This window comes from Ammospiza nelsoni, chromosome 27 (assembly GCF_027579445.1).
Source record: "Ammospiza nelsoni isolate bAmmNel1 chromosome 27, bAmmNel1.pri, whole genome shotgun sequence".
Lineage (NCBI taxonomy): Eukaryota > Metazoa > Chordata > Aves > Passeriformes > Passerellidae > Ammospiza > Ammospiza nelsoni.
The window spans coordinates 5622438-5633127 of NC_080659.1; the positions used below are offsets into that span (position 1 = coordinate 5622438).

The following is a 10690-nucleotide window of genomic DNA, read 5'->3' on the forward strand; positions in this document are numbered from 1 at the left end:
GCAGGAGCTGTTCCCCGCGTGCCGTTGGCGTTGGCCGTGTGACCCTGGAGCCCAGCAGGCAGGACAGGGCTCTGCAATATTCCTGTGCTTTGGAAAAGTCACTCGAGAGGTTGGCTGAGTTTGGAAGGGCCAGGGTGCGACAGCAGGTGCTGCAAGCTCCACTCCTGGGCCAGGAGAGAGAGGGAAATTGAAATTCCTAAATGTAAACGTTCAGTGCCTTCATGGGCCTTGAGCCCAGGATCAGGGAGGACAATAGGAGCACTCCTAAGTGTCCTGAAGGATATGGATGTAGGGTGAGAGTGTGGAGGGTTTTGCTGTATGCCAGGGAAGAGCAGGTCACAGGAAGCGTGTGGCATTTCTTGGAGAGTCGGGATTTAGTGTTTGTTACCAGCTCAGAGACCCCAGGTTAATCCTGTTAAGGCATAAGAAGTTATGGAATTCCACTATTGGAGGCTTGCCTGTGTAAGGTTACATTTATTTTCGCTGCTAGGGCTTAACTGATGTGATTTGGCTTTAATAATAAAGTAGTTTTGTGTGATTTGGGCTTTCACTGACTTCATTTCTTCTCTCTTCCCTCCTGCCTGTGACTGCCCTGGGGAATCACCTCGCCAGGGATGCGCGTAAGTTCACTCTGAATTTTTACCAGAAACCCAAGGAGGCTTCTCCAAACAACCTCCTGAGCTGTGCTGTGTCCCCACAGGGTGGTTGAGTTCAAGATGGAGGAGAGCATGAAGAAGGCTGCTGAAGTTCTGAACAAGCACAGTCTTGGTGGGAGACCCCTGAAAGTGAAAGAAGTAAGGAGGGGATCTGTTCTGCCAGGGGTGCAGGGAAGGGGGAGTTCTTGTTAAGGGTTTAGGGCTGACTCAGAGGATAATGGACAGAAAGCAGGACTTTAATAGGATAAAAAACCCCAGTCAGCCTTTTTCTAATCGTTTTAACCACTGCTGAACTGTGATTATCAAGACTAAATTTGATGTGGGGACAAAGCAGGAGTTTGGCTTTAACTGCAGTTCCTTTGTTAATGATCTGACACAGAAACCCTCATGTTTGTTCTTTACGAACTTCCCTTTGGATCTGCATCAGAATGAATGGATTCCACCACCAATTCCATAGAATCAGCTTTTTCCAGGAATACCTCAAAGATGTGTTTCCATTTTAGTGGCTTTGCTACTGACAGCCAGGCCTGGGAGTTCATTCCAGACCCTCTCCAGTGCCACTTGGGGTTTATCAGGGTTTGGAACAGTGTAACAGAGGTTTGCTCTTGGTATTAATGATGAATAAACACCTTGAGAACCAGGAAAATACCTGGGGAGGAATAACTCAAATAATAAAGGGTACCAATAATAAAGGTGCTGAATTTGCAGGCAACCCTGACAAGGGAAGAGATGCCAATCTTGACTCCATGTTTCAGAAGGCTGATTTATTATTTTATATTATATTAAAAGAAAATGATTTATTAAAAGAATAAAAGAAAGGATTTCATCAGAAGGCTAGCAAGGAATAGAAAGGAATGGAATAATAATAAAATCTTGTGACTGCTCACAGCCTTGACACAGGTCGCTGTCATTGGTCATCAAATAAAAACAATTTCACATGCTGGATAAACAGTTCTCCAAATCACATTCCAAAGCAGCAAAACAGCTGAAACTTCCCAGCTTCTCAGGAGAAAAGATCCTAATGAAAGGATTTTTCATAAGATATGTCTGTATCATTTAAATGATAAAAAGGTACTGGGTGTAAATTAAATAAATTGCCAATGAAAGGGAGGCAGTTGGCTGGGATTGCTTGGGGAGCAGATATCCTGGGATAAAGGGAAACTGTCTGTGCTTGGGGAGCAGATATCCTGGGATAAAGGGAAACTGTCTGTGCCTGTTGGAGCCCTGGCACTGACTGATGGATGGGGGATCTGATCTGCTCTGATCTGAGTGTGTGTTTGTGTCCCCAGGACCCCGACGGGGAGCACGCCAGGAGGGCCATGCAGAAGGTGATGGCAGCAGGAGGGATGGGCATCGGGCCTGGCCCTGGTGGCCCTGGCATGATCAACATCCCCCCCAGCATCCTGAACAACCCCAACATCCCCAACGAGATCATCCACGCCCTGCAGGCCGGCCGCCTCGGCAGCACCGTCTTCGTGGCCAACGTGAGTGCTGCAAATCCTGCATGGGAGCCCCTCAGCCGGGGCAAACTGAGGCAGGAAAGCCTTGGCAATGCCAGGAAAAGCTCCTCTGTGTCCTGTTGGTTCTCTGTGCAAAGGAGGTTCTCAGTTAAGGTGTACCACAGTGTCTGTTAATTGTCATTTTTGAACAAACCTGTGTACTTTAATTGAATTTTATCTCAGCTCTCTGACAGCTTCAGTGCCAATACCAGGCAAGGACAGGAGCCCACTAAAGCTGTTTTCTCTCTTGCATTTCCAACGCTGCCCTGTTTTCCAGCTGGACTACAAGGTGGGCTGGAAGAAGCTGAAGGAGGTGTTCAGCATGGCCGGGGTGGTGGTGCGGGCCGACATCCTGGAGGACAAGGACGGCAAGAGCCGCGGCATCGGCACCGTCACCTTCGAGCAGGCCATCGAGGCCGTGCAGGCCATCTGTATCCTTGGCAGCAACCTGGGAGTGGGGCAGGGAACCCAGGGAACACACCAAGGGAGAGGGGAAACTGGATTCCAGAGGAGGATGTTGCCGTGGCAGGGAAGGTCAGGTTGTAGTGGATGGAAAATGGAATTTTGACTCTCTTTCGTTTTTCCTTCTTGAAGGAATTGTTGCGGTTTGCTCAGGATCTTTACCAAAGGAAATTCTCTTTCCTACGTGGATAAATGTACTTCTATCCCAGATGAGTTTCTGTCTCTAGGTTGTAATTAGCATTAAAATGCAATTGTTTGGAAAGGGGGAAGGTCCCCGTGCCAAGGCACACAGAGCTGGTGTTTTCCTGTTCCCTTTCACTGGCCAAGCAATGATTTGCCACCTAGAAACCAAACAGCAATAAAATTCCAGATATGACTCTCTCAGCTGCTGGTTATGGTGTGGATAGGAAGAAAATAATCCCTCTGTCCTTTCCCAAAGTTTCTGTTTGAAGTGTTAATTCCCTTCTGCACTGCACCCACTAAACCTTGTGTGAGCCAGACTTGGGCAGAGGATTTGCTGGCATGGCACACTTCAGAATGTAGTGTTGCTGTGGAGCTTTTCCCTGTTTTCAATGGATAAAGTGACTGAGAAAACACTTAAACACTTGGGCTGACTTAGAGTTACATTTTATATCTCTTTGTGAACTTAATCTTACCCAGAAATGCGCTTTTATCATTCTTTTAAATTTCAAAAAGCCTTTTCTTTGGGGTGTTCAGTATATTTGGATTTCAAGGCTTTTTAGTTTTGGAGAAGGCAGAAGCATTTGGGATAATCTGTGACTGATAACCGAGGAGAGGAGATTTTCTGAGGGTTTTTTGTGCTCCCTGTCAGAGCCCTCAGTGCTTGAACAATGATCCTTAACAACCCCCAGCCATGTTCAATGGGCAGCTGCTCTTTGACAGACCCATGCACGTCAAAATGGTGAGGACACCCCCATTCCCACTGACTGGCAATGCCCTCCTGATTTGGGGGGAATTTGTGGTTCCCAGGATAGATCAAAATCCAGAGGGGGAAATGTATGATTTGCCTGTTGCCTGCTGAATTGATGTAATCTGGGAATGTTAATTCAGATTATTTTGCTAAAAGACAAATCAAAACTACAGTCAAGACTGCTTTAACTGAAATTCCTGTATTTTAATTCAAAGTTTAAAGAACCAGGAAATAATTTCCTGATTTCTTTGCCAGCTTTAACGTGTTGAATTCCTTTTAGGATGAACGAGCCTTCCCCAAGGGAGATTTCTTCCCTCCAGAGCGACCCCAACAACTCCCTCGTAAGTGTCCCCTGCATGATTCAACATCTTCTGCTTTTTATTTGGTTGTTCAGCACCTGGGAGCCAGTCCCAGCCCCAGTAAAACTCTGGTTCAGACTGGAAACTGGGATCCAAATTCCTGAATCATTTCAGAAAGGGGAATAGTGAAGAAGAGCTGCTCAGTGATTTTTTGGATACTTCTTTCAGCTCATGGCCAGAAGCTTGTCTTAAAACATTCACCTTCTCAAGGCTTCCAGAGCTCTCCATTGCAATTCCAGGATCCCAGAGCCTTCCATTAATAGTGGGATTTAATGGAAATACAGTGAATCAGCACCTCCTTCTATGGGATGGTGCTCTGGGAATGGAATGTTCTCCCTTAAATTGGAAGGGCTGAATTCAGGACTTGAGAGCCTTCCAGGCCTTCACATTTCCAAAGGAGATCTTATCAATGTATTAAATATGGAAAGAAGAGGGGAACCAGGCTCTTCTTGGAGGTGCAGGATGCAGAAAGCATCGACCAAAACCCAGGAGATGAAAATTCAGAATAATTGGCTGCCCCAAGCTGCTCCTTCCAACTTGGAATTTGAATGAACTAAAAGATCAAGTCTAAAGCAGCAGTGGAAATCCACAGGCTCCACGTGGATGTAAGGAGACATTCCTGGGAGGGTGATTGGGTTGCTCAGAGCTCCTGAGGAGTCTCCATCCCTGGCAGTACCCAAAGCTGTGGATGTGATCTGGGCTGAGCTGAGGCCCCTCCCAACCTTGGCCATGCTGGGATGAGATACTGGAATGCTGAAGAGAAGAGTTGGGACTGGAAGAGCTGGAGGCTGAGTTGGTTCAAACACAGCTAAACTGGGGCTGTTGGTGGAATTTGAATTGCCCTGAGCAGCCTGGGCTGTGCAAGGGCAGGGGCTGGGAGTGGATGAGCTTTAAGGTCCCTTCCAACCCAAACCAGTCTGGCATTCTGGGATTCTCTGAATTCACACAGATGCTGTTTTCTTCCTGGGAACCAGGCCTGTTGTGTGCTGCTAAATTGCCCTTTATTAATGATCATTAATTAGTCCCTCCCTAGTTCAGCTCTCAGTGCCTGTCAAGGCCCTCCTCAGCAGCAGTGTCACTGTAAGGTTGTTCCTCTCTCCAGAACAAACTCACTGGGTTCCAGTTCCATGACCTTGGTGTAAAAGTCCCTAAATCCCTCTGGAAGCCTGGATTTTGGCCTTTACTGGGGCGGGGAAGGGGGACCTTGTGCTGTTTTAAAACAAGATTCAACACTCCTGTGTTCAGTGCCGAGCTGGAAACGAGGGAATCCTGCAGGCAGAGGATGCCATGAGCTGCTGTTTGTGCCAAGCAGAGAGCTTTCTTCCTGCTTCAGGAAAAACAAAAAAGGGCTTTTCCTTCTTTCTTTGGGCTGGGGAATCCTTGAGGCAGATTGGGCTCCATGCCTGTTGTGTTTGCTCAGAGAGAGGCTGGCTGTGTGCTCCAATTCCATCGGTGGCTGTCAGTGATCCATGGGTGCCTCAGTTCTCCCCTGGCAGGGCTGGAGGTGAGAACTGTGCACAGCTTTAGGGGATCTTCTCCCAAATTGCCCACTCCACCCTCCCCACACGAGGGCTTTGCCCAAATGAAGCAGTGTTCTAGCCAGTTATTTTTCAGGAGTCAGCTCCAAACCAAGTTTTCTCAGCAGTAAGATGGAAATTTAAATATAAAACCAAATAATTGGAGATAGTTTTTAGCCTATTTCAAGACACATCTACTCTTGATTTATTTCACACTTCCCTGCTTTCAGTACACACCCCACAGGGGGGACACAGCAAGCTTTTTTTGGAGAATGAAAGTCAATTACTTAAGAAATAAAACTTGCTGTTTTGTCAAACTATGGAAAGAAGGCTTTTTTGATATCTGAATATTTTCTTCAGATGGTCTTGGTGGTATTGGCATGGGATTAGGACCTGGAGGTCAACCTATTGATGCAAATCATATAAACAAAGGCATGGGAATGGGCAACATGAGACCTGGAGGTAAGAAGATTACTCCTATGCTTTTGTTTCATGAGAGCTTTAAGCTGTGTAGAAGGTAGATAGCTTTGTTTGCCTCCCCAAAAAGTTGGTAGCTTCTTAGGAATGTTAAAGCCAAATGAGTTTTTTTTGTTCAGCTTGATAATGGAAACTTGAATTTAACCAACTGCTCCATTTTTGTTTTTTTTTTTCACTGTGGTCAAGACACAGCTCTCATTTTCTGACTCTTGAGCATGAGCAGCAGACACTGCAAAGATCCATGAAACTCCAAACCATCTCTCACTTTTAACACCTCTAGTGGGCTTGCAAATCTTTGGTGAGGATCTCTTGAAATAGCACAAGTTTCAAAGAGCCACCTAAAAAGTAGCACACACTCAGCTTTCCATGTCGAAATGCCAGTGGGTTTTTCCCCTTTGCTGCTTGATTTTCTGAGCAGGAATGTTGAAATCTCCTCAGACTTATCCCATGTAAGCTCTTCACCCCAAGCCATCGATGTGTTGTGTGGTTTGAGTTCTGCAGCCTTTGGCTGGAATTTTTTGGGTGACACTTGCTATATAAAGCTTTCTCTTTTATTTTGAGGAATGGGAATGGAAGGCATGGGCTTTGGAATGAATAAAATGGGAGGTAAGCTGTTGCATCTTGATCTGTTCATAGCTTTGTGCAAGTCCTGCAGACTGAGCTGTGTGTGTGTGGCAGGAATTGGTGTGCTGGGGAATCATCACCAATTCGGCAAGAATTGGGTCCTTTTTGGGTATTCAAACTGCTGCAGGTGTGTGGGGAGGGTGGGTACATCCCATAAAACATGGCCTGTGCTTCCTTAGCTCGGGAGATCTGAAAGTGCCATCCCTGGGGGTTGGAACTGGATCCCCAATATCCCAACCACTCTGTGTTTCCATGGTTTTTATAACACCGTGCCCAAATCCTGACCCTTTTTGGGAACTGGTGCTAGGGAGCTGTGTGGGAATGTTGTGTGGCAGCAGCTGCTGGCTGTGCAGTGTGGAATGCCCCGCTGAAGAACCCCAAATGTGTTTTTCAGGAATGGAAGGTCCCTTTGGTGGCATGGAGAACATCGGCCGCTTCCCCGCCGGGATGAACATGGGCAGGATGAGCGGTAGGCACTGGCTTTGTGTGTCCTGCTGCCTTCTCTGGCAGGATCCCTCTTGCCAAAAGCCTCTTCTCAGTTTTATGGGAAAAACTTGGGGTTTTTCTAGTTGCATCCCTAAGTTCCTCGTGGTTTCTGAGCTGCACAAACCCAGTGATTTATTGATGGAACCTTGTGGGGTTTGTTCAGAAATATTCTGGCTCTGTCCCATGTGTTTGGGGTAAATCCTGCTTTTCCTTGGGGCTTTGGGCTCCTGAAGCCATGACAGAATGATCACAAGAAAATCACAAAAACCTTCCTGTGCTGTGAATCTTCAGGATGATTCCTGTGATAAAATGTTCTCTCGGGAGTCACAAAACCCCCTGCAAACTTCTCCACTTCCTCTTTGCAGAGATGGATCGAGCCATGGGAGGAGGATTTGAGAGGGAGTTTGGAAGAAATGAGATGGGAATGTCCCGGAGTTTTGGAGAGCCCCTGGAGAGGGGAATAGGTGAGTGCAGTGTGTGAAATCCATTTCCTGCCTGATTTTCATCCCTGAACTGCTCACAAAAATTATGAGGGTGTTACAGATAAAAAAAGCAGATTTTAGATTAGCTGTAGGAATTTGCTGTCTGGCTTTTAAATACTGTTGGGAAGTTGTTCATTTTTGTCAGTGAAAACAAAATCCTGTTTCTTCTGCTGCCTGTGTCGCATTTAACTTCCAAGCACGTTCCCTGGAAATATTGGGCAATCTCAGTAATGAAAGTGCAGAATTTCAGGAGCAAAGTTGAACCCAAACATTTCTGAGCAGGCAGAGCTCCTCCATCAACTTCGAGATTTAATTTGGTTTAACGACCAAATCACAACATTTCAGAATCAAGGGAACAATTTCCCGTGTCCTGTCCCTCCATCCCTTGTCCCCAGTCCCTCTCCAGCTCTCCTGGAGCACCTTCAGGCTCTGAGCTCTCCCTGGAGCCTTCCCTGCTCCAGGTGAGCACCCCCAGCTCTCCCAGAGCTCCAGAGGGGCTCCAGCCGTGGGAGCAGCTCGGGGGTCTCCTCTGGACTCTCTCCCAGCACCTCCACGTCCTTATTTTGGGGTCCCAGGGCTGGGCTCTCTCCAGCAGCTCCACATCCTTATTTTGGGGTCCCAGGGCTGGGGCAGCTCTGCAGGGGGGTCTGACCTGTCCCTCTGGGTTTCCCTCACCCTGCAGGCGCAGAGCCCTGGCCTGGGGGAGCTCTGAGCACTGGGAATTGATCCCAGCAGAGCGAGCAGCCCTCAGGACTCTGCACGCCCACCCTGCTGACGCCGTCTGTGCTGTGTTGCAGGTGGTGGCAACGCCAGCATCCCCGGCATCGAGAGGATGGCGCCTGGCATCGAGCGCATGGGCTCGGGCATCGAGCGGCTCCCGGCGGGCATGGGGCACGGCATGGAGCGGGTGGGCTCGGACATAGACAGGATGGGGCTGGTGCTGGACCGCATGGGCTCCAACGTGGAGCGCATGGGCTCGGGCATGGAGCGCATGGCCCCGCTGGGCATCGACCACCTGGCGCCCAACCTGGAGCGCATGGGGCCGGGCATGGAGCGCATGGGGCCGGGCATGGAGCGCATGGGCTCCGGCATCGGCTTCGGCATCGAGCGCATGGGCGCCGCCATCGAGCGCGTGGGCGGCGCCATGGACAGGATGGGCACGGGCGTGGAGCGCATGGGGGCGGGCATGGATAGGATGGGCATCGGCCTGGAGCGCATGGTGCCCGCCGGCATGGGCGCGGGCATGGGGCAGGTGATAGAGAGGATGCCCGCGGGGCTGGAGCGCATCGGGGGCCCGCCCATGGACAGGATCGGGATAGAGAGGATGGGAGCCGCCCCCATGGACAGGATGGGCCTGGAGCGCATCGGGGCCACCAACATGGAGAGGATGGGGCCGCCCATGGGGCAGGGCATGGGGGCGGGCATGGAGCGCATGGGGCTGCCCATGGGCGGCAACTTCGAGCGGCCCATGGACATGGAGCGGGGCAACTTCGCAGGGAATTTTGCAGGGTCCCTGGGAGGAGCTGGAGGCCCTGCGCCCGGCGTGGCCCGGAAAGCCTGTCAGATATTTGTGAGAAATGTGAGTGCCCCTTCTTCCTTCTCCCACTCCTGGCCTTTCCCACCCCTCCCTTCCCACCCGTTGTCACTGACGTGTTGATCTCATCCATGCTCAGTTTCCCGTCCCAATGTCTGATACTGGATGCTGCCACTCTTTGGGGACAGCTGGAGCCATTTCCTTACCAGGAGAGCTCCTGGCTGATCATGGTTTTACAGCAGTGGCTGTCCTGGGATAGATTCTGGTTTTGGGGAGCTGGGGGTGCCTGCAGGTCATTCAGCAGAGCCTCAGTAATGGTTTATTCCTCTCTTCCCACAGCTGCCTTTTGATTTTACATGGAAAATGCTGAAAGATAAATTCAATGAATGTGGTGAGTTATTTTCCTCACTCTGAGGAATTAACATGAATAACCTCCCAGAGCTCTGAGTGCCAGGGCTAGGGTGGGGAGCAGTCCTTGGGGTGGGGAATTGGGGACTGGATGGAGAGTGCCAAAGCCGAGGTGGGGAGCAGTCCTTGGGGTGGGGAATTGGGATTGGATGGAGAGTGGATGGAGGATGGCAAAGCCAGGGTTGGGAGCAGTCCTTGGGATGGAGAACAGGGACTGGGTGGGGAGTGCCTGACCGTGCCGTGCCCGCAGGCCACGTGCTCTATGCTGACATCAAGATGGAGAACGGCAAGTCCAAGGGCTGCGGCGTGGTGCGCTTCGAGTCGCCCGAGGTGGCGGAGCGCGCGTGCCGCATGATGAACGGGCTGCAGCTGCGCGGCCGCGAGATCGACGTGCGGATCGACCGCAACGCCTAGGCACCCTGCAGGGCTGTGCTGCACCTCTGCAGGGCTGCAATGCTGCAGGGCTGTGCTGCAATGCTGCAGGGCTGCACCGCTGCAGGGCCCGCGCCTCCGCCCTGCACCGCTGCAGCACCACACCTCTACAGGGCTGCCCTGCACCTCTACAGGGCTGCCCTGCACCTCTGCTCTGCACCTCTGCAGGGCTGCAGCTCTGCCCCGCGCCTCCTCCTTCTCTCTGACTGGATGTAAAGCTGTTCAGCCCGACCCGGTTGCTTTCTGGAGTAATTTTAAGTCCTTTTTTTAACCGAGGGAGCCCCGTTTTACTGGTTTTTTGCATTGGAACTGCCATGTGCACAATCTTTTTTTGTAGTTGTGGCATTTCGTTGACCTGACAGATGTAAACAGTCTGACTTTGATAATAAATGCCAGTTCAGTATTTCAGTCGCAGCATCCTTTACTCTGCTTAAAATCCCTGCCAGCTCAGCTAGGTAAACTCCAGTTTGTCAGAAAAAATTCAGTGTTCCTCTTGACTTCTGACAGAATCTCTTTCAGATGTATCCAAGGGTGCAGGATCTTCCCTCTTCTCTATCCCACCTAATCCATGGGCTGTCCCAGCTCAAAGATTTTCTCTAGTGGCAATGTTGGTTTAAAAATAATCTCCCCTGCGTGGTGTTGGTGCCAGTGGAAAGGTTTGAACTGAAAATGGGGTTAAAAACCTCTTTATTCTCTCCTGGAGCAGAGGCAGGTAAGGGGCAAACACCTGCTGCAGCTGCAAGGGGGGGAGAATTCCCCTTTAGCTGCAGGAAACGCTTTTAACACAAATGGATCGCGTGGGGGACATGGAGGGGCACTGGGG

The 10690-nt window shown here is 50.1% G+C and overlaps 1 protein-coding gene across 2 annotated transcripts; it reads left to right on the top strand.

Annotated features, from left to right (window-relative positions):
- Positions 1-116: 116 nt before the first annotated feature.
- On the top strand, positions 117-10275 carry HNRNPM (heterogeneous nuclear ribonucleoprotein M). Of its 2 annotated transcripts, XM_059489893.1 has the most exons (13): positions 117-620; positions 701-794; positions 1946-2140; positions 2433-2586; positions 3490-3539; positions 3829-3889; positions 5785-5886; positions 6463-6507; positions 6920-6994; positions 7377-7475; positions 8291-9072; positions 9367-9418; positions 9686-10275. In XM_059489893.1, exons 2-13 carry the CDS (start codon positions 717-719, stop codon positions 9847-9849), a joined length of 1857 nt encoding a protein of 618 aa, XP_059345876.1. In that variant the 5' UTR covers positions 117-620; positions 701-716; the 3' UTR covers positions 9850-10275. The 2 variants fall into 2 exon arrangements, with proteins under 2 accessions (XP_059345876.1, XP_059345877.1); XM_059489894.1 differs by lacking the exon at positions 5785-5886 and having other exon boundaries at positions 119-620.
- Positions 10276-10690: the final 415 nt, after the last annotated feature.

Excerpts from the sequence above, each read along its gene's own strand:
- HNRNPM (XM_059489893.1), top strand. The coding sequence starts at position 717 with ATGGAGGAGAGCATGAAGAAGGCTGCTGAAGTTCTGAACAAGCACAGT. Across the intron at positions 2,587-3,489 it reads CGAGGCCGTGCAGGCCATCT|CCATGTTCAATGGGCAGCTG; the intron begins GTATCCTTGGCA and ends AACAACCCCCAG. Across the intron at positions 9,073-9,366 it reads GTCAGATATTTGTGAGAAAT|CTGCCTTTTGATTTTACATG; the intron begins GTGAGTGCCCCT and ends CTCTTCCCACAG.